This window comes from Heliangelus exortis, chromosome 1 (assembly GCF_036169615.1).
Source record: "Heliangelus exortis chromosome 1, bHelExo1.hap1, whole genome shotgun sequence".
In the NCBI taxonomy this organism is placed as follows: Eukaryota; Metazoa; Chordata; class Aves; order Apodiformes; family Trochilidae; genus Heliangelus; species Heliangelus exortis.
Window position 1 is genome coordinate 19,348,073 of NC_092422.1, and position 23,598 is coordinate 19,371,670.

Here is a 23,598-nt window from a genome sequence, read left to right on the forward strand (position 1 = left end):
TTTTAGAGCCAGGGGCTGACATTTGCCTTTACGCTTGTGCTCTGTTGTCTGTTTCGTTTTCTGACACAGTCATTTATTTTAAATCAATCTGAAAACACGTTACATCTTGAGAGAGAATTAAGAGCCAGCACAGACAAGCTAACTCAACTGTGTAATCTGGTACAACTGCTGCTTTTTCATAAAACTTGCAGATTTATGGGTTTTTTATCAGTCCCTAGGACAAAAATAATACAGGGAAATTCAGCATCATGTAGGGATGAGAGACATAAATATTCTAAGCTCCTGAGAAAGCAGCAATAGGCAGCTCTGTGAAGGATGCAAACACCATTTCTGCAGTTGCTGCATTTCCTACTGATTCAAATGAAACTGCTCAGACACAGTGACTGAATAATCACCCCCTAAATGTGGCATGATAATGACTGGATTTGGTCTAATTGGAAGAATCAAAACTTTAATTTGTTAACACAGGGTGGGGGGGCTGGGGGGCAAGACATCTATGAGTAAAACAGTAGCAGGACTGATTTTTTCACTGTAAGTGCTGCATTTTTGTATGAATTCTTATCTGTCAGTAAACAAAATCTATTAGTGCAGAATGTGAAGGGCAGAAAATCAGAGAAAAAAAGATGTAGATGTAATCAATCCCTACTGTAAAGATAGACCAAGACTAGTTGAATTCTTATCTGTCTCCTTTTTTTCCTTAAGAAATACTCAGAACAATCTGTTTTTGTTACCATCATATTCCTGATCCTCTACATCATTTCAGTAGAAAAGATGGGTATTTTATGCACACTTTAGATTGTGACCAGTGTCGTCACACCCATAATCAAGAGCAGGTTTTTAACTACTCATATTTACAAAGAGACATTTGCTTTTATTTATTTAAAACTTTTTCTTTTTTTTTTTCCCCAAATTAGGTTGTGTTTTCATCTTTACAGCTGAACAAATGGATCTGGGCACAAACAGAACAGATTTGCTTTACGTGACATACAGATTTAATGTAGTTTCTGTCCTTATAATACTATTTGGTCATAGGAATTCTGTTTCCATTCTGCTTGTCACCCCAGGTGTTCCCAGCTCTATGCAAGCAGCTCAGAAGCAGTTGTTCTGTGCAGCAGCCTCCAGCTGAATATGCTCTTGAAGCACCTTGAGCCAGATAGGTGCCTTTGAAGACAACCATCTCCCTGTGAAGCAGGAGAGGACACTCCTGCCCACAAGGCTCCTGGCTGTTCAAGGTTTAGCTTCCAAAGCTTCTCCCACTACCTCTGTGATGCTGCTGCACTTCTATCCTGTCAACCTCTGCTCATTTGGGACCTTCATCCAGAGTCCTTTTACTCAAGTCTCTCCTCTGCCTAAGGGACCCATAAATTTCAAGATACACCAGCAGAGAAGGTTGACATGGCTAAAGGAAGAGCCTGTCTGTGACTCCCATCATGGCACACAGGAAAGCAGATCCAGCCATGCAATGCTTTTGAGCCTGCCCACTGCAGATTCTTAAGTGATAGTGAAATTTTATCATAAAACCTCAGACCATAAGTTCTGAGCAACACCACAGCTGGGTGCAGCTGATTTTGTGGAACAAAATATGGTACCTGCAGCCTTCTGCAAACCATGTCAAAACTTCCTGGAAAGGAAGTGGCACAAAAGGAACTCAGACCCCCCTGGTCCAGACCAGTGCTTTGTTGGAAGGCACCAGACGTTCCTCCCCTCTGGTGGCAACCTGTGGCTTTAGGTCACCTCACCTGGGATTCCTGTGGGAGTGCCACACAGGGCCACCTTATGATGGCCTTTGTGTAAGGACACTGCAGATGGGCTGCCTGTTAGTGTTTGGTGCAGCTGAGGGAAGCTGTATCTCACAAAGGAAGTTGTACTCCTTGCATTTGTCTTGTTTGTTTAGAACAGTTGCTATGTGACTTCATCTGTATCTTTTAAAAAATATTACTTTTTCTGAGGATGGAAGAAGACCACGTATTGTCAAAATCTTCTTCATCAGTGAGAACAGGAGACCTCCTGTTCCCAGGGTCTAACTGAGTATCTGAGCCAAGTGCTAAGGGTCCTGGCAGAGCAAAGAGAGTGATGTGTCACTAAAGATGAAGCAGGTTCTGAGTCCTCGGTTTGCATTGCAGGATCTGTAGCTGCTGAAATAACCCTTTGCAGAACGTTTGAGCCTCCTTCTCATCCCCCTCAGGGCACTGTGCAATGGTTTTAATTGGAAGCAGATGTGCGACGAGGTAGGTAGGAGCAGGCGTCTGCTCAATGTGAGCTCCTAGTAAATAATTCCTCTATGATGATTTTCAAAGGGAAAAATACCATGATTGAAGGGTAAGTATTTAAAATTAGACTCATATGCACTCCCAGTCAGTTGACTGGCCCACTAGTCTTGCCAGTATTCCTTACCCGACTATTTGGAGTCAAGAATATGCTCTTCTCTTTCTTGCTTGACAGATTTGCAAATTGGATGGAGCATTCATCTTCAATCACAGGGAGGTTTCCAGGTCACCACTCCCATCGCAAACACTTTTCCAGTAAGGTGGTGATGAAAATCATAGGGATGCACTGTCAGAAATGACCCTTCTTGGTTTTAAATGGGGAAGGGACTTGTAGCTCAATATTAGAAACTCAGCCTCTCCATTTTGATTTCAGAAAGTCTCCTGATTCCATGAGACTTCTGCATTTTTTTTCTTTCACAGTGGATCTGCCAGGCTACTGTGGAAGGTGTTAAAAGCTGCATCACACAGACCTCCAGTTATCAAGATGTATGAGGTTAGTGTACTTTGCCCTGCATTTCATTGCCCCAGAAAATCCCAGTAGCCATACTTGGACACAAGCAAGGTAATGACCAGGCAATGTTCCATGGCAGGGAATAATTTAAACCACAGCTCTTCTTCCAGACAAGAACGTGAAATAGGGGACATAGGCTGAGAAGACCCAAATGTAAAATTGCTTGAGCATTACATCACTGGGAGAACATTTCTTTAGCCTCAATCCAGCTACTTGAAAGAGGAGTTTTGATTTTGTGAACACAGGAACAATTTATATTATGTGACCATGTCCTGCTCCTTATTTGCATAATGAACTATCTCATACCTTTTGCTTTGTTTTGTTCCTTGAAAAGTGCTGAGCAGATTTTATACCAGTTCTTACTCTTGGCAGGTACAGTATCTTCCATGGACAAGTAGTAACATGGGAGGCTTCCTGAATCCTTAGCAAGTCTGTGCTATTTAGCTAAATGAAGTAAAAACACTTAAGGATTAAGCCTAGATTGATGTGAATGCTTTATGCATCTTCTAAATGTAAGAAATTTAGAGAAAGTTGCAAAACAGAGGTTCCAAAAAATATCACTTTCATACTCGTAGCAGTCAAGTTCCAGTTTTAAAGGTGGGAAATGTAGCTTACATTTGTCATGCCAAAACTGCAACTCCAAAGTCAACTTGTGCCAAGAGAACCAGCTTCCCTGCTGGCTTCCTGACCAGGAGAAATGGGAAGCAAAGCTGGTTTGAAAACCAGAATGAAACCTCTAAGTGGTTTAAAGGGTGGGAGTAAGGAAAAAAAAAATTAAAAAGTACTTGTTGATGAAACAGAAGACCAAAATTCCCTCATTTATGAAAGCCCTTCCCTAAGTAATGAATTTGGTGTAGTTATTCTACAATGTCATTAACAGCTAAAGGCATTTCTACATAAAAATCAAAGTGCACACATGCCCAAGTATTCCCTTTTATGCTATTTTTGGGACATAATGCCCTAATGTATTGCTTTCAAAAACCTAGTGTTTTCCAGTGCACTGAACAGACTGACTCTATCCCTAGCTTGAACATCAAAAAGTAACCTTCACTTTCATCAATGAAAAGTGACAACTGATTTTATTAACTATATTCATTATAACACATAACGTGACAGTGGGAATATTTTTCACTGTAAGATTTTTCAGTGGAAGAAAAGTGCAGTTAGTCTGAGTTCCTTACATTCATCAGAAGCAAGACTATTGAAACCATCAACATTTACAGTGACACAGAAGCAAACACCAGAATCAGTGCCAATAAATACACAGAGTACCAAAATAAATATTTACAGAATTAAAAATATAATAAACACTGACTAGTATATCCTTGTGAACTGCCAGGGAAGAAAGACTTCTATTGCTATCAGTGAGGTTGTAAATACTTTAAAAATACAGTGATTTAAGGAGACATAATCATCAAAGTTTATAGAGATGGAAAGGAACAGAGTATGTCTAACAGTCTGTTATAAACCCCCCTCCCTAAGTGTTCTGAGCTTTCACTCAGTAAAAGTTGGTGCACACAGACTCACCAGATTATTAGCAAATCATTTAGGTAAGAAGAACAGGGGGCTTCTGGCTTTACTCACTCATCTCAAACAGGTCATATGCCACCTTATTGGCAGTGGCTGACACACAAAAAAAAATGTGAGGGAAAATTGTAATTAACAGTTATCCATCAGCTACAACACATCTTATAGAAACAGATTAAGTGACTTCCACCAGGACACATCTGTCCCTGTCAGCACATAGGAAGCCCCAAGACCATCAGTTTGTCAGATGTAGTGTGGAGCAGTCCCTGCTACGTTTTCCTCAGGCACACCGTGACATTTAAGCAGAGTTGGGCTGTGACAGAAGACTGAAGCCATGCTGGACTTACTGAATCTGTACTTCCCACCAACCACATTCGTACCTAATTCCCTTATTTAACAGGGCCACAAGCCTCAGCACTAAAGCTCTTCTGAGACAGACTCTGTGGACAAACATAGCAAGGAGAATTCAGATGAGGCCAAATAATGGGATCTTCAGTCAGCCTTACTAACCACTGACACCATTAACAGATCCACTGGTATCAGAGGGAATACTGGTGGATGACCATATTGTGCAGCTGTTGCAATCTGTCCCACAACAGAGGATTTACTCCCGTTGTACACAAAGGCAATGGTTTTAGTCTGGCTCCTCATCTGAAAAGCAGGATAACATTGCTTTTATCAAGCCATGTGCTGCAGAAAATTACTTGCACTCTACCTAGGACTTGGTGGTGCTGCTGCATGGTGTGTCTTACACTCCTTCTCCACCTGCCCTGGGGCTGCAAGGGTGCAGTCAGCACTCACCACCCTGCCAAGTGCTTGGGGTCTTTGCATCCCCCTGGCAAAGTGAGGATGGAAGAGCAGAGATGCCATGGGTTAGCACTGGGCTCCAGGGGATTTGTGGAAGTCTCTGTGCTAAAACTGCCTTCAGAACTGAAGGCACTGGGCACTGCTCAGGTGTTGATGAGGGCAGTCACACTGCAGTCCACCAGCAGGAGCACTTGCGTCAGCACGCCCAGACCCTGGCACTGATTTGCACAGTCTGGCTCCTAACTTAGGGTAACACAGCAACCTAAGCACCAATGCAAGAACAAAAGGAGCCAGATTTTAAAGGCATATGTTTAACTCTCTTTTCCCATAAAGACCGATAGGTCCAGCCCTTGCTTTCGTCCCATCTCCCAGGCACCCCACCAACCCTCCCACCCCAGCACAGCACCATCCCCCTGGATTTTCCTGCTGCTGTCCAATCTGGCAGACACCTCCATATGGTGACACCCCACACCCCTCCACTGGAACCACACTGCAGGGCCAGACAGCAAATTAATTCAGTGCCAGTGCCTTGCTGCCCCAATCCGTGGGGTGCTGTTGAGTTGAGGCAGACCTTCCCTTTTGCTGCCATTAACTAAGAAACATCACCAGATGTGTAGCTTTCACATTTTAAGGTCAGGATTAATTCAAAGCAGATGTAGCCAATTTTCTTGTAAAAGCACATAATGTTCAAAGCTTCCAATGCACGTGCATAAAAAGCCCATGGAAACAACCTGAAACTGAAATAGCAACTGTTTTGAGGCAGCAGCATCCAACATGACAAAAATCTTTTAAAGTTCTTACCATTTAACCCCTTTACACTGTTCTCCCTAAAAAAGGATTTAAGACCTGGCTGTGAAACAACAAAAGGGAGGCGTCATTAGTTACCGTATCAAAAAACAAGAACAATGACAAAATAAGCAGGGGGGTTTAGCACTCTGGAAAGGATCTGGTCCTGGTTTTAGTTAAATTAAAGGAAGTTAAATTAAGGAAGGCAGTGATTTTGTTAGCTGTAATTTAAATAAGCTGAGCATTGGAGTTATGTGCATGAGGGGCTGCTTGTTAAGATGGAAAAACAATGGGAAGACATGTTTTGCATTCAGATCAGTGAAAATACTACTACAGTAGAAAAGATGGCATAATCACGTGAATAATGTTAATCTTCAAAAAAGGGAAGACTTATTTAAGAAACACTTCCTATTTCCTCCGAGATTAAGAGCTCAAGGACCTTTGCCAGTTCTTACTGGAGTCAGTGGAAGCTTTGCCACAGCAGAACTTGGCTTTGGAAAGAGATTGTCAGATCATTTTGGTAAATGCCAGTTTTCTAACTTTGTGGCCATAGCTGGATTAGCTCCTATTGCAGAGCATAGCTTGGATGTGATGTTACAGAAGGCAAAGCAATCTTCTCTTGTGGCCAGTGCCACAAGAAGCCTATCAGCCTAGCAGTTTAAACTCCTTACCCTGTGAAGTACACCACCTTTGCCTCTCTGCACTACAACTTTGGTTCTATTTTTTAAATATGTACAGAAAGAAAAAAGAAAAATGGTTCTTACCAAAGATAAAGAAAATCTGAGCACAGCCTCCTTAAAAACAGCTTCTGGGCTTTCTAACAAAAGTGACATGCTTCCCTGCTAGATGGGATAAATTGTATACAAAAGGGAAGTGGAGGGATATATTCCACTCTATGCAAAATATCACTCATATCCTTACCCATGGATGAGCTCACACAGCAGAGAGCTCTGTTTTAAATATATTGGCTGCTTGTTCTGAAGGTGAATTAATTTTTTTCAAATCAAGAAGTAGGACACACTAACAGCAGCTCTTCTTTTCTAGTGCTGGAAGGTTAGGTCAAGTATCTCAGTTTCCTAAGCTTTTGCAGTATGGATGAGAGGGAATGAAACATAGAGGGGAAAAAAAGGTGGTCCCAGACAATAGAAGTCACTATTTTGGATGGAGAAGCCCTCTAAGGCAGGAAGAGCTTTAACAACCTGCTTTTGCAAGAATAAAGACCACCAGGATGTTGCTTGAATGGTTATAGCTCTGATTCCTTTGCATATGGTAAATTCTTCCATTTCTGTCTACAAGAAATAGATGTAGGAAACACGACATCTTTGCTGACTGTTCCTAGCTGAGATGCTCACAGGGAAGACAAGATACGAGCTAAGGATGAGCTGAGAAATTCCCATGAGTCAGATTAAGAATCAACTGTCCCCTGAAAACAAACAGATTCAGATGCATCTTGCTCACAGTAAACAGCACATGGATTTGTGACAAGGGAATCCCACTCCTCAATGAAGGGAAGGAAATTCAGTGGTGAGCAGTCCCAGGCCACTGAAGACAACTGGTAGTGTGTTCTCAGGGCTGAATCTCAGGAGTCACTTGTGCAATTCTGCCTGGACACGTGGGGGTTCTGTCATCACAATGAAAACAGTACAATAAACAGCAAAAAAAAACCCCAACAACAAAAAAAGGAAAAGCCTAAATAAATAAATAAATAGACCCCTGCAGAAGCTGTAACATGTAAACTCTGCCAAGACTCATTTCTGCCGTGTCTTTCAAGTCAGGGTCAATTTGTTTTTCCAAGACAGAAGCCTCAGCCTTTCATATCAATAACTACAAAAATACATTTTCAGGCCACCTTGCTTCGACTCCCCCATGGTGACTCTTAGATAACCATCTGCCTCGGAAGTGGCTATTGTCACTGTGAACTGCCTCTTTCATACCATTATCTTGCTGAGAAGCCTTTTTTGAAAGTAGTCCATTAGAGCAAGGGAAGAAAAAAACCATGTAGCAGAATCAATGGCTCCCTTTGATCTGTAAGCTCAGTCAGTACTACAAATTTAAGAAACAACTAGGTTTTTGCTTTGCTGTTAATTTGGCTCATCTGCACTTACAGCATCTTCCTGAAAATGCTATCTGTATCAGACATTTTGAAGACTTTGGTGCAATATTCGCTTAGCTTAGATAAATAATTTAGTAAGATTCATTAAAAAATAATCAGGGAATTAATTTTCATAATGAATGTCTATGCAATGTCTATGCACGTAATTTTTAAAATTCAGTCTTCTACTATCCTGCATGGCAGTGAGGATATTCACAGTGGATGAAGAAAATGCTGGTGATTGATGGAATAAGACTGAACACAGATTTTTCTTATTCTAGTAATGGAATTTCTTCCAGAATCTATTACGTGTGTTTGAGTCCTGTTACTGGCAAAAGCAAAATGCATATGCACTACAGGGAAAATAAGACCCTTTATGTCTATCAGGCCACACATATAGTACATAAAACTTAACTCCTATCATGACAAAAGAAGTCCACAAAAACATCATTTCATGCTACCAAAAGGAAGTATTTTGTGCTGATAAATAGGACAGTAATGTATACCACTGTAATCACTGCAGATAGCTCTAAAATGCTACGCAATACACAGAAATAGCCTAAGAACATACAAAGTTTACCAGTAGTGACCTGAAAGTGCAAAGAGTACACAGAACTAAATGCCAAGTCCTGATCTATAAAATCCTTTATGAATGACATACAAGCTGATAATTACAATGCATCACTCAGACCACAAAATAACAAATAAAGAAAAGCATTCTTTAAGAAAAGCAAAACTACAACAGCATTGGGAATGTTATCTTTGGGACCCAGGACACCATTTCTACCTCGATACCTATCAAAGCCAAGGAAAATATATGCTTGAACAGGGTAATATAAATAACAATGCAAACCACCACACAATGCCTCAGGATTATTACCTCTGTATGTCTCAGTCTTTAAATCCAGCAAGCCATTAAATTGTTTTGTTTCTAGGCTTCTCACAGTATTTTACAGGGATCTTTCAGGAATTAAATACAGGTCTAAAGAAAGCCTTTTAACCTCCTTCCAATGATTGTTTTAGGCATTGTGTGGAGTTACACAAATATATTTCTATGAAAATTGAAAGCCCTAATAAACATTAAATTTCCTATTATCTTTCGAAATAAAAAGCATAGATGGCTTAAAAACAAAAGCAAGATTTATAAATACAAAGTCAAATTGAGCATTAAATTGTGTTTTTTGTCTCACACAACCTTCACCCTGAATCAACGTCAGTGTGTCACAATGATTCAAAATACTGACACCCTACTACCAGCTACTTTCATGTTTTCCTTTTAAGGATATGATTGTCCTTAAAATATGTACACAGCAAGCAGCCAAACGAACCACCAGAGATTTGCAAAATGTACCTTTGTACATTGGGATGAGACAGAAAGCTTAAGAGAGCAACTGGGGAGCACCTGGCCTCAGCAGGCAGCAGGGCAGCCCTCCCACCCCCTGCTGCCAGTCCCAGGCTCCCAGCTCTGAGCCAGGAGCGAGCACCAAAGATGCTGCCCACAAGCATGCAGAAGATGAAAGAAAAATGGGGCAGAAAACAAAGGAGAGAGAGAAAAAAGATGGGAAACCAAAGCATTTTAATGATGATTCGTGTTAGTCATTATGTGAGAGGAAGCTGGACTGGTGTTGTTCTACTGGTTTCTCGATACAGACATGCCACAATGCAAACAAAATGCATACAATGAATAACACACGAGTCCTATAGAGATGATAGAGCTTCTATCTTCCCGTGGTTTTAAAGATCCACCACTACTATGACCTGCACTAGATGCTTCCAGGTTTTATGGCGCTATGCCAAGCTCATCACATCCTCCCTCCCTCTCAACTTCCAGTACCCTATAGAATCTCTCTGCACAATTTGTCCTCACAACAAAATGGGGAATTATGATTTTTCTGCAGGCTTGTCATGCAAGGAAAGATGGGTCCCTTACAGTCAGACAAAAAGAAAAGAAAAAAAAAACACGTTAAGTTTAGGGCTGAGGACCAGGATAATATTCTATGTTCTGTACATTGTACATCCTTTTGAGGGTATTTCAGCTTGAACTTTCTAAAATGCACAGAGTCAGGCCAATTGCAAATCCCTTCCTCAGGCAAAGGGCATCATCACCACTGTGTCTGGAGCCAGCCCTACAGCATATCCCCTCAGCCTCTGTGTGGCAGGGTGCACGTGTGGCTGTGTTGGTGTGGGTGTGCAGGGGTACACCTTCCCCCAGGTGTGTGCACCCTCCGAGGAGATGTGTTCTGACTACACATGCATATGTACAACAGGTCTGTGTGAGAAGGCATGTAGGAAACCACACACATATACACCGGAAAGAAAACATATAAAATTATCTTCTTCGAAGTGTATTAAGGTTCTTACTCAAACCATAAAAACAGAGACTCATCAGGAAAACGAACACTTTCTCCCCATTCACTGAGGTGTTGCAGTTCAGTATTAAATCCTGCAGAATGCCAATTTTCCCCTTGTGACTGTAAAGTCATCTTCCCAGTGAACCACACATCTACATATATGCAGTTCTTACTGTTGTATTTCCTGGCTTTTTTATGGTTTATCGATAACCTTAATATCCTTCAAACGCATATTCTGTATATTTATTTTCCTTTTTTTTTCTTTCAGTTTCAGAGACAATAAAACCAACTGCTACGTAAGATCAGACCCATTAGCTTCAGCGATGTGAGTTTAGGATTCTCTGCATAATATAGACATGTATATTTTTAAAATGTATATTATTTTTCAGATACATTGGAGCATCTATTTTATATTAACTGTGGTCTGATTAAATACTTATATCAAAATATTTTGTAAATACATAACGTTTACCATTAGACTTCATTGATTTTTTTTTGAGCTTTATCAATGTATCATAAAAATATGTCCTCAGGCACATCAAAACCCTATTAATTTATTTGAAATCCTGTCAATGCCCATCTACACTAGCCACTATTAAAAAATGTCCTGGCCATTTATACATTTCTCATAAGATCCAAGCTCATCAGACCATTTAATGTACCACTAGCTTACCATATTTCTTTTCTCTGTTAAAGTAAAATTATTCTGACATTATTAGGAATGAAAATAAAAAGCAATGAGAACCCAAGCTTTATCTTTAAATAGTCAAAAACTAATTTTATATATTTTAAAAAATAATAATTAAAAAACATGTTTCTTTCCTGGGTTCCTTCTCTGTAAGGTTTAAGCCCAGAGCACCTCTGTCTAAACCCCTGAAAATAGAGGCTTGCAGTGGCAGTGCTGTCAGAATCTCAGCTCTGACAAATGGAATGTGCCACTGGAGTAAAATCAGCACTTCAGACTTACTTATCTGGGGATGCATGAGCCCATACAAAACAGAGTTTTGCTCTAATTTAAGGTACTTACACAAAGTTCTATCATTTTAGAACTGTAAAATTATCTACCTATAAAAACTAACTCTTGCTTAAACTCTAGATAATACAGACGAGTGGGATTTTTATATAAAAACATTGAGTAAATCTGCTAAAATACATATATATTTACACATGGCGAGCAAGTTATTGTATAAATTTGAACAGTGTGTATATATTGGCATTTAGTAAAATGTTTCCCTGAACCTGATCATATGCGTTATTGGACAAGTATTGATGTAAACAACTGAACCTATGTCAGGTGCCTCTGTAACCCATTTACAGTTAGACCAGACCAAAATCAACCAGACAGACAAACAAAAATATGTTTTCCAGTTAGACAAGTCGACCTAACTCCTTAGTTAGCTACTGCACACAAGTCAATCAAGTCTGCTGCTGAGCAGTGCTCTCTTTCCTACAGCTGGTAAAATACCTGTTAGGTTGGTTGGTTTTCAGTTGGCATTTTTTCCAACATCTTGCAGAGCAAACACCATTTTTGGAGCCAAGGACCCACCCTCCACTCCTTGCCCAGAAACGATAAAAAGATAAGTGTATTGGAGAACCTTTAGTGTCACTTCTTTTGTAACTCTGTTCCATTGAAGAATGCATGGCACTACTTTGCATGAGGAAGGATGCTCGTTTAGGCTCATAATCCAGGCTCTGCTTCCATGAAGGCAAGTAAAAATGAACCTCCCCACTGTTTAGTGCTGCAGAAAAAAGGTACAAATGTAAAAAAAAGTGCTTGAAAAGAAGTTGACTTTTTATATTCAGCCATACAGTTTAGTAAAGAGGGGATTAAGAAGTGCAGACCCATGGAGTACAGTGAAGTAAGCTGTTTAGGTGCCTTTCTTCAGGTGATGAAAAACTAATTCATTATCTGTGGGCTCCTACACAGAATTTCAGACACCAACCTTGCTGTCTGTCTTTGCCTCCACCTCTTACTCTACTTTTTGGCACTGTCCTGGTATGCAGCAGTTTTCACTGTTGTCCCTGCTAAGCCCCTGTTACTGACCCGGCGTACCAGAACTTTAGAGACAGGGATTTTTGTTCTGTGCATCTCACTTTTGGCCAGGTGATGGTGTGCGACGTGATGGGTGCTACTGGTGTCTGCTCCATGGCTGGAAGGATGTGACGAAAGGTGTTTAATGCTGATAGGTATCTTGGAGTCCTTCATTGTGCTTGAGGGTGTTTTCAGTGAGCACGTGGTTGTCACTGGAGACACAGGTTTGGAGCGTGGCACGCAGGTGACCTCTTCATCCATAGGCCCTGCTGGTGGGTTCTCATCTGGCTCAGCATAGAGGTCATAGAGAGCATCCCCACTATAGCTGTCCCTGGGAAGGGTCTCCTTCTGGATGCTCGTGGATCCATCTTCCTCAGGACCGGGGGTGGTGGAATCCCAGTAGCCCTCATCACTGTTTGGGACTCCTTCGTGCTGCTCCTTCTCCCTGCCCTTCTGCTCCTCTTTGTGGCTGAGGTGAACGGGGATCTGGTGGAGGCCACCACGTTTCACTGACACCCTGTTCTGGGTCCCCTCGGTACCTAAGTTCTCCTTTAGCCCCTCCAGCTTCTTTGTCCCTCCTCGTCCTTCCGTCTGGGTCTCCTCTGTCTGTGACAGCATATCCCAGAACTCCTGCAGGCAGGTGTCGTCCACCTGGTCGGGGCTGGCCATCTCCTCCCCTCCTCCCTGGTAGGCCACCATGGTGGGGTGCTTTTTGGAGGCACCCAGCTTGCTGGCCCCGGGGGTGCTCTTCTCGCAGCCGCCACTCCCGCCGCCCACATCCTCCTCATGGTCCGCAATAATATCTCCACAGCCTGTAAGAGAGTCAAAGCTTTTCAGTGAAGTCACGTCAGCAAACATCAAACAAATACGATCAATCGATTGCTCTGAGGGTGGATCAACAGAGGAAGGGTCAGGGGCGGCTGCCGTCTCTTGACCACTATCACAGTGAGGTTCAACAGGGGGGATAGTCGTTATTGGAATGTCACCTGTTATGGCCGCATCCTTCGCAGTCCCAACCTCTCCGGCACCCGGCTCCAGTCGCTCGTGGCTGAGCTCCTCGGGTGGCCCTGCAGCGGTGGCAGGGTCCTCCCCGGGCGGGGGGCTGCTCTCCCGCGACTTCCCACCTCCCGCTTCGGGTTCCTCAGCGGTGGCCTGCGCCCCGCCGCTGCGCTGCTCTGCCGGCGGTTCCAGCCCCTTCTCTCCCGCGCTGTTCGGAGTTTCAGACAAAGGTTTTGGCGTCTCCTCTTTGATGCACTCCAGGCTGGCAGTCAAAGACCCGGGCATAATAAGACCGGACGGGATGTCCGAGTTTTCCCCCCTCTCCTCCTTGCCATTTTTGTCTTTTCTATGCCATCGCATGCTGCTGAAGATGCCTTTCAGCCCCTTCTTTTGTCTGCCGCCAGCCCGCTGATCCGCGCTCTCCGCCTTGCCGTTCTCGGGCCTGCCGTTCTTCCTCAGCAAGGAGAAGAAGCTGTGCGACTTGGCCACCGAGCTGCCGGGGGAGACGCCGAGGCTACCGCCCGGCCGGCCCCCCGCCTCCCTGCTCTGCGGGTCGCCGCCGACCGGTTCCTCCTTCTTGCTGCTCTCCAGCACGGCGTCGGCCAAGCCGTCGTGCGTCCGGCTCCGCACCATCCCCGCTTTGCTGGCTCCTTTCCCCTCCCCGCCTTTGCTCCTCACCCCGAAGATGCTCGGCATGGTGCCCCCGGATTTCCTCCTCTTGAACAGTTTGAAGGCGGTTTTGTTAATCTTCCCCGACGGCTGCTCGGCGGCCGGAGGCTCGGCACAGTCGCAGTGCGAGTCCATGTCTGCCGCCGCCGCTGCCGCCGCTGCCGCGGCCTCCCTCCCTCCCTCCCTCCCCTCCGCCCGCCGCCGCCCCGGTGCCCGGTGCGATCCCTCACTGACAGCCCCGCCGCCGCCGCCGCCCGCCCGTCTCCATGGCAACGCGGAGGGGGATAAGCCGCTTTTCCTCCGCCGCGGGCCTGCGCCAGGCCGCCGTCGCCCACTCGGAACCGACCCGAGGAGCCGCCGCAGCTGGCCGATCAGCGCCCCTGCCTCCACCCCTCCCCAAAAGGCCTTACATAACTTAACCCCTTTCCTGCTGCCTCCGCTCCCCGCGCTGCCTGCCGCATGGCGCCGGCGGGGAGGTTACCCCGGGGGGCGAGGTCCGCGACGTCCCCACAGCTGCCCAGCCTCCTCCTCCCCCCCACCTTCGGGGGGACGGCCTTGGCGGCGTTGGGCGAGCCCCCGGTCCTCTTGAGGCTGCAGCCCAGCCCCGAGCCCACTGGCTGCCTCCCGCCGCCTCTCCTTCCCCTCTCCCAACCCAAACCGGGCCCACAGATGCCCTAGGAGGGTGCCGCGGCCCCGCACCCTGGCAGGCAGAGCTCATCTTTTATTTACAGGAGCGTTTTGCATCGCTTCTGTGTCCTCCCGGCGCGGTCACACAGCGCTTTAGACACGGACATAGCGTGACTAAAACTGTAGGATGTGGAGCGCAGCAAAGCACCAGCAGCGCCGAGGGAAAACGGGGGACGGTGGGGGGAACAGTCTGCGGGTGACAATGCACCACACGGCAAGGATGGACGGGTGGGGACGGATGGAAACATGGGACACCCAGCCCGAACCCGGGAGTTGTAAATCCCCGGAGACAGAGGCGAAAGATGCCGACATCGCTCCCCCTCCCTTGCTTGCCCCTCTCCCACCTCACCAGGACGGCTCGCACAGTCCCCGTGTCCCTGTTTCTCCCCAGTGCCCGAGGCCACGTGTCCCCCACTGCTGGCGACCGGAGAAGTTCAGCAGCAGGAGCCGGGGCACAGCCCAGCCCGCACTCCTCTCGCCACCCCTGCCAGGGAGGGGGAGCGCGGCGGCAGCCCCCACGCATCCAGTTCTCCGAGACCCCGCATCCACTGTGCACACTCACGGTCTCCAAAATCATGCCCATGATGAGCTGCCACCAGGGATGATGACCAGCAGCACAAGGATGACCAGCAACACACTGAGGGGAGCTGGTGACACCCTGTTCACAAACCCCCTCACTGGCTGCAAATGCACCTCAGATGCAAAGTAAATTAGAATTTGAGTAGAATAGAGCGAAGCAGAGCAGTTGAGAGAGACCTGCAACAGTCATCTAGTTCAACCCTCTTCAGGGTTTACCTAAAGTTACACCATGTTACAGTGGGCAAAGTTACAGCGTGTTATTAAGATCCAACTGCCTCTTACACACTGGCAAGACTGGGGCATTGACCACCTCTCTAGGATTCCTGTTCCAATGTTTGATCCTCTTGGTAAATAGTTCTTGGTAAAGAATTACTTCCTAACATCCAGCCTAAACCTCCCCTGATGCATCTTTGAGTCATTCCCACGTGTCCCGTCACTGGAACCCAGGGAAAAGAAATCAGCACCTTCCTCTTTGCTTCCCCTCCTCAGGAAGAAGCTGTGGAGAGTGATGAGGTCACTCCTCAGTCTCCTTTCCTCCAAACTAGACAAACCTGGCCAAATTAACCTGACCTGAGCTCCAGTCTCACTAGACAACACCTCTGCCTTGTCTCTCTCTTGAGGTCAGGTTATTTCAGCTCAAGGCAGTGCTCTGCACCATGGCTGCACAGCTGAGATGCTTTCAGCTGAAGCTGTAATAATGCGTGTGCCCTGGCTGCACTAGTCTGCTATATACAGTGTTAGTCTGGGCTCCTCAAAACATAAATACTTGTCTGGGTTTTAGCTCTACATGCAAGTGAGAACCACTAAAGAGAAGTCATATGTGGGCCCTCTGGCTTGGGGCTAGGATCTGCTCCCTTTGAAGTCAGTTAAAAGGTTTTGCCATTGACTTCATTGGTAGGAAGAATCACTTGTAGGGTTTTTTTTAACATCATCAGACATTCATTGCGCTCTCCCATGAGAGCAGGTTGAATTATCTGTTGTGAATAATTTATCCAGTGAATTTAGTCCTTTTTCTGTTCATGTATAAAAAGTGCCATTTGCACTCACAATTACAAGCATTCAATAAGAGCAATATGAGCACATCATTCAACTTGCAGGTCTCTCCTTCCTGCTGCAAAAGACAGAGGCAAAGACAGATGAGAAAGAAACCAAAATTTAAGCTGGAGGAGGAGATGCAGGTTACATTTTAGACAGTGCCCTTGAACATGCCCAGCACCCAGCAGACATGCAGATAGGAAGCCAGAGCAGAGCCTAAGTTACTTGCCCTGACTGTGCCTCCCTCAGCTGTGCACATCATGAGTTCTCTATCATCTGATGATAATTCTGCTCTTTAGACAGATGAATGAAACTTGGAGCAGACATCTTTTGGAAATTCAAAAGAGCACAACCTGGTCATGTACTTTGAGAAAAAGTTGATAAAAATGTTAGTAAGAGTTGGCCACATGGCTCAACTTACCGGTTTTTGTACTTTCATACTAGTACTTTGCTGTATTTCACCAATTACTTCTATTTCACCAATTCTTCTTACAAGTACTGAGTCCAAAAGGAGATACAGAGATACAAAAGGCAGAGGACAGATGACTTCATGCTTCACAGCTGTATGGAACAGACCAGTTATTGTATACTTTTTCTTTTTGTGTGAATATTTGCAGCCCTGATGGAAAGGGTGGAAATTCAGTTTGTTTTGTTAATGGAGGAAAGTGACTTGAGGCTAACATGAAAACACCACTTTAGAAATGTTTTGACAGTTGAGGTTTTTTCCTGCACATTGGGTTTCAATCCTTTTTGCACATTTTAAGATGCGATTTAAATTACCTTGGAACTACCTCTGGAAATGGATAGTCATCCTAAAATGAAATACTGAATTGCTCAGTTTTGAAAATGACAAATGAAACATTCACAATTTTTATTTTCTTTTTTATTTTATTATTTCGTTCTAACCTTAAGACATTTGTGGATTCATCACAAACTCATTACATGCTTTGGTCAACTTGCCCTTAAAGGGCTCAACAGGAAAAACTTGAGACAAAATACTCACCAACATCTAACTGAAGAAGAGTAAGCTGAAAGGTAGTTATACTAATGTAAAATAGCTGGGGATGTGTGGCCACTTGCGTGCTGTATGATCAAGTGGGAGAAAATGTTCTCTGCCACGTCTGTGGTGCCTATGTCCTCACATGCAGTGGGAACTTTACACAGAGAACTGAGTGGTATTCCCTTGCCCTTTTGGTTCCCCCTGATTTCAGCTGGGATTTCCCTGGGAAAAAAAAAAAAAAAAAAAAAAGATATGGTGTCAGTTTTTGCAAAACTGTAAAGGGATAGGGGATCAGATGTGTGAACAGCCTTCCAAGTTGAGCAGGGGTGGTTTTCAGAAAAGGATGTTGAGAAGCTAGATGAAATGGAGCCAGACACACTTTCATCCACATGGTTCTCTTTCATTCTTCCTGATTTTTCATTCCAGAAAGCTTGTGTGAAGCCTGTGTAAGCAGAACCTGTTACTGCTTTTCTCAGAGGTTTGAAACTGTGTCCTGAGGAGTGGTAGGGATTTAGGGATTTCTTTATGCTTTTCCTTCATCACTGAAATGGAAGTTGGCGTCTGAGAGTGAAAAATGTCATAACCCTTTCTTCCTGGCAAGGGGGAAGAAAGACTGACAGACACCTTGCAAAGTGAAAATGAATGAGGAGCTCTAAAAGCACAACAAAACTCCATAGTCAGCTTGGAGCTCTGGATGACCTGCAGACAATGGACCCCAGAGCAACCATGGTGGGAGAGCTCTTTCTACTGCATCACCCCAACCTGGCTGAGCCTGTGGGACATCTGACACAGAGAAAGATATCCCATCTCAGGCTGCACAGCACAGACACATCAGCAAGTTTATTCCAGCTGACGGGCATATTGAAAAGGGTCTGTGGAAGAAATGTTTTTTTAAGGCAGATTTTTTCACCTTAAAATGAATACGAATGAAAAAAACCAAACAAGAAGCACTATATAGCAAAACTGTTCAGAAAAGGTCTTTTAAAAAGCATGTGGCATTTATAGGTACACATTCTTTTACAGAAATCAAGAACTTTGAGATGAGGGCTATCCTCTGCTTCTTCACTGGACATACCCTACATCTTTTTGGGTGGCTTGCTGAGGATTCCTGTCACTGAATGCTGGTCCAGTGGCTCCACCACTGATTGGTGCTGTGATCCTCAGGAAGCCACTGCTTTGCTTCATTTCAGCCAAGGGTGCCTTCTCCAGTGACCCCCAGGCACCACAGTCCTGTCCCTACAGAGTGCTGGAGCCATCAAGTGAAACAGCAACAATAATGACAAAGCAGCAGGCAGAGCCTCCCCCTGCTCTTCCCCAGTGATTGCACCAGGCAGAACCTCTCATTTCCCCCCCCAGGCTGCAGAATACAGCACAGAATGAACACTGAATGAAAATCCTAGGATTCACCAAGTATGAAAGAGTGATCTATGTGACAGTTTCCATCATGCCCCTCATTTGGATGGAAGCCCCCGAGTTTTCTGGTATTTTAAGGCTTTGAATGAGAGCACCTAACATAGGGAGATGGGTGAGAGGTGTCTGAAAATCTCTGTAGTAATTTTTCACATCATAATTCATTTCTAAGTAGCCTCAGTGACTCCAGAGAGTCAGAGACAGGTCTCTCAACATAGTACCCAGGATGAGCTCAGTTTTAAGCAAGTGTTTAACCATTTTCTGCTAATGTTACTTCCTTTGCCTGCATATGTGTTTCTACCATTACATATATTACAGTGTATGTATAATTCACAGGCCCTGAAGACAATACATCAATTTAAAACTGGTCGGTCTTCCTAATGATGAAAAGTGAATCTAAATTGCAGGAAGTGATTGCAAGACTTTGGCTGGCACAGTGCCTGCATCCATACCCAGGCTGGTGATGGGAGAAAGTCAGCAAGCTTTTAAGACCCTTAGATAATTATCATGCCTCAGGTCTGGAGTTTAAGCACGAGTACAGGAAGACCCAGAGAAATAACAGGTGAATAGGGAAAATGGGCCCACTACTTGGAAAATTACTTTAAACACAGCAGTTTCTTCTTACCTGTTTGGGTGTGCTACTGCACAGATGAACTCTTCAACACGTTACAGTGTCAGGACATGGAAGAGATTATCCTGTTTGCTGGATTACAAAGTCAGTGGGCTCATTAAGGAAGACAGAAGTAATGTCAGATCTCTGCCAATACCTTAAGATCTGCTTAAGGAACCACTGGAACTGAAAAAAGGGAAAAAACTATAAACAGAAAAAAATAAATCAGAAAAAGAAATGAGGGTTTTAAGAATCCCTCTTATTTTCCTCAGGAACCTTCTTGCTGTAACATGTATTAGTGGGAAGTGCATGGTCCTACATGCACAGGGGGAAAGTACCTGGATTTGCAACATTTGCCACTCGTTTGCATCTTCCTCCCAACAGATCCATGTCCTCTAATACTGCCTATTTCCTTCTTCCCTCTCCAGCCCATATGGCAGCAGCAAGGACATCCATGGGGCCATCTGCATGGTTACACCATGTTCCATTTTCCTGATCAGAGATCCCCTTCCGCAAACCAAACTCTCCCTATCTGCAGAGGCATAGAGAACAAAAATGTGTTTTCCAGAGCCTGGCTTTGAGCAGGGCAGCTCAAACTTGGGGATGTCTCAGGGAAAAGGTTCTTAAAGGTTTCTAAAAAAATGTCGTATTTGCAAGGAAGAATAAAGAGTGGCAAGCAAAAGACGAAAGATCAAGTGAATTTTCTACACTCCATCAAAGTGGCATCTCTGCATGGGCTTCATGCTCACCTCCACCAGAAACTGCCTGGTTACACATGAAAAACTGTCTCAGGGAAAATCTGGTATTAGTGCAATGTATAGATAGCAAAAATCATTGTAACTGGGAGATGCTCATATCCCTTTATGGCAATCTCCAGTCTCCTGGGAAATGATAACTGGCATTACTTTGTCTTATTGGCTGAAGAGCTGCTTTACAGGCAAGTGTATGCTGAGCAGAATAAGGCCTGTTCCTCAAAATAGAGACCTAGACTCTATTTTCAGAAAATTATGTCTAAACTCCACAAACTAATAGAATTTGGAAGTGCTACAGTACTGTACAATTTAAGTAGCCAAACTATCCTCTAAGTCTCCGAGAAATCACACCAAGCAAGAGCTGAGATTCTTGTACAGGTAAATGGTCATGTCCTTTTGCAGCATAAATATAGACATTTCACGTATTTAAACACTGGCCCAGCCTAGCCAAAATAGGGAAAAGACACATTTCATGAGCCTGGAAGACTGTGTATTGGACCAGAGACCTGCTAGTGAGGACTTCATGAGGAAAAATATTTCTTATTCTCACTGGTGCTTTGCAAGCATCATGTGGCCACAGTGAAGTTTTCTGTTATTAATACCACTAAGCCCCAGCATCCCTTCCAGGTGCAATGTTACCAAAACAACAAAAAAAAAGTTTAGCAAAAAATGGATTTTCAAGTTAAGCAAACCAATCATGGGGTTTCTGAAATCAAGTAAAGAATCTGAGCTGAGAAAGAATTTTTACAATATTTTGTTAGTGGTTTTTGTAGGATTTTGTTGCAGTTGAAATACCTTTTCTGTATAAATGACTTGCTGTTTTAAAGAGCAAACTAGAAAAATAAAAGTAACCTTCCCCAAATGAAGCAAAATATGAGTTCAGCCTAAAAGAAAATTATTGAACATTTTCCAGTTCAGCCAACAGACAAAAAATCAATAGTCTGCATACAATCTCTGTTTATACAACTGTTTTTCCCAGTGCAAAACAAAAAGTTTACAGAGAAATAAGGATGCAACTGAGAAACTGAAAGGATGAAATATCCATTGTTTGTCTTAAAGCTAAATATTAATTAAAAATAGAGGCAGTGCATGCAGTCCCCCAAATGACAGATTTACTCCTAATTAATAATGTTACTATCCTAGCCCTTTGCATTAAAAAAACCCAGCAAACAAAACTCTAGATTAATCCTGATGTAACATAGCTAGAACCTCTAAGAATTAACCCAGGCCAATCCCAGATTTACTTGCAGTGTAATTACTGGAAATGAAGGGAGTTTATTTTCTTCCATCTACTGAACTGATGAAAGAGATGTTAAAAATAATTCTGTAAATATGCTTTTTACATGGATATACAGCCATTCATCATCTTCTTTGCTTCTTTGCGATATCCAAGGCATAATAAAATCTTTTAAAAAATTATTTGTAGTTGTCCTAGTTAAGTTTTCTGCTTCAAAAATAAATGAAAATAAGATGCTGGCTTCACAGACCCAGAAGGTCTGACAGACAATAGTGCCACGGGAGGGACTGGTCTTGCCCACTACCTATAATTAAAAGCCCAAACTAGACTGTAAGCAGATTTGGAGGACAATAGAGAATACTGGGTCAGAACATGTGTCTCAAACAGATGAGAATGATTTTTGGAGGATGAGGATATTTTTAGGGAGAAGTAACCAAAAAATTTCTTCATCTCATTGGGGATACCTGAGTTTTTTCATCAGCCTTGTACTGTCTATCACCTTTTTACTAATGACTTCATTAGAAATACTTCTGATTAGTGTTAGTGGATGCAACAGTCAGAATCAAGCCCTTCATTAAAGATGCAGCCTCTCTAAAGAATACCAAGATACATATAATCATATTAGTTGTATTTTTTTATAATAAGAAACAATTCTCAAATTTAACATTAAAACTGTTGCTAGATTCAGCTGCTGCAGATAAAACAAAACAAACAAAAATAATAACAAAAAAACAAACAAAAAAAGACATAAACGAACCCCCAAAACCTTTTATTCTAGTTACTGGTAGATACTTTATTAGTTGATTTCAGGAGCACTTTGTCTCATTTTCTTTCTTTCCCCTAATTGCACCATGTATAAAGCAAACAGCCCCTGGGCAGAGCATCATTTGTAGCTGTTGGGTGGCATTGGAAGTTTTTGGGCTCAGGTGAAAGGGCTCAGAAGCCAAATGAAAAATGGAAAAAAAAAAACCTGAGCAGGTGTGAAACACACAGACTGTGAGGGAAGGGCTGAAAATCTTTGGAAGTCAGGGCCATGGAATATGGTGGGAGATAAGAGAAATAATTATGCTTTTTATTGTGACAAGTTTCCAAAACTAATGACAACATAGGGATTTTTTTTTTTTCAGGCGCTCCAAAACTGCAACTACTTTTAAATGAGCTGCTCTTCACCCAACAGACACTACATATTTTGTATTTGAAATAGGATATCTCTAAGTAGCTTCCAAAAGGTTGAATATAAGATTCTATACAAAACTAGGCTATGCCTTGCAAACCTGTAGGAATGACTGATTTCCATCCATTTCAGACCTAGAGGGTAGGTTTCATCTCATCATGCTATAAGCAGCTGCAAGGGTAAGCAGCAAAATCTCAACTAGGTAGCTTAAATCACTTTTCTTTAATGTGGCAAAAGACAGGTATTGTTTGGGTGCAGTTCATTTGGCCAGTTTTAAGTGTAAGCTTAAGGGTGGGTGAGGTAAATCTCATTCTAAACACTTTCTTCTGACTAGAAAGGGAACCTAAGTTAAACATTCAGAGAACACCTATGTTTGCTCAGGTCAGCCCCACTCCAAAAGTTTCAGCATTCATGGGTTTTAAGTTATTTCCTCCCTTTCCCAAAAATATCAGCAAATATTTTTTAACTTTCAGTTTTTCCATTTGGGAAAAACGTTGTTACACAGAAGTGAAATATTTTCCATCATCTCTAATGCAAGCATGTGCATTGCTCCACATATGTGCATGGAGTGATGCATATTTCTTTCAACAGGGAGTTACTAAAATGGTCAGGAGTTCACAGGACGGGGACTCTGGTCAAAGTTGCACCATAGGAAAGACTTGGTGGATCCTGGATTTTTGTTATATCAGTCCCTGCGAGCTGTGAGAGTTTCCAAAGAATCTGACCCCACTTGTTCTTTCTAAAAATGATGTCTTGATACACATCAGTGAACTCCTTAGTTGGAGACAGTCATAGGGATGGTGGTAGCTTGTAGAGAAGTGCATGATTAATTTCCCACCTGGCACTTTCACTGATCTCTTTTTAATATTGGTCTCTGACACTGTTCTCACTGAAGACCATTGTGTGGGACACGCAACAGAAACACCAGAAGTTTTTTCCAAAGGGCTATTTTTGACAAGAGCTGTTGCTCTGACAGCAGATTGCTCGATCAATTGCAACTGAATGTCAGATAAAGGACAGCTTTTCAATTTCTCTTTTTCCTTTTTTTTCATCACTAAGAAAAACAAAGCAGT

The 23,598-nt window shown here is 43.3% G+C and overlaps 1 protein-coding gene across 1 annotated transcript; it reads right to left on the reverse strand.

Moving 5' to 3' along the window:
- Positions 1-8,617: 8,617 nt before the first annotated feature.
- Positions 8,618-14,212, reverse strand: AMER2 (APC membrane recruitment protein 2). Its single transcript, XM_071736069.1, has 2 exons — positions 13,360-14,212; positions 8,618-13,185 (listed from the first exon to the last, which is right to left on the reverse strand). The coding sequence occupies exons 1-2, from the start codon at positions 14,174-14,176 to the stop codon at positions 12,317-12,319; spliced, it is 1,686 nt and encodes a 561-aa protein (XP_071592170.1). The 5' UTR covers positions 14,177-14,212; the 3' UTR covers positions 8,618-12,316.
- Between the last annotated feature and the right edge of the window lie 9,386 nt (positions 14,213-23,598).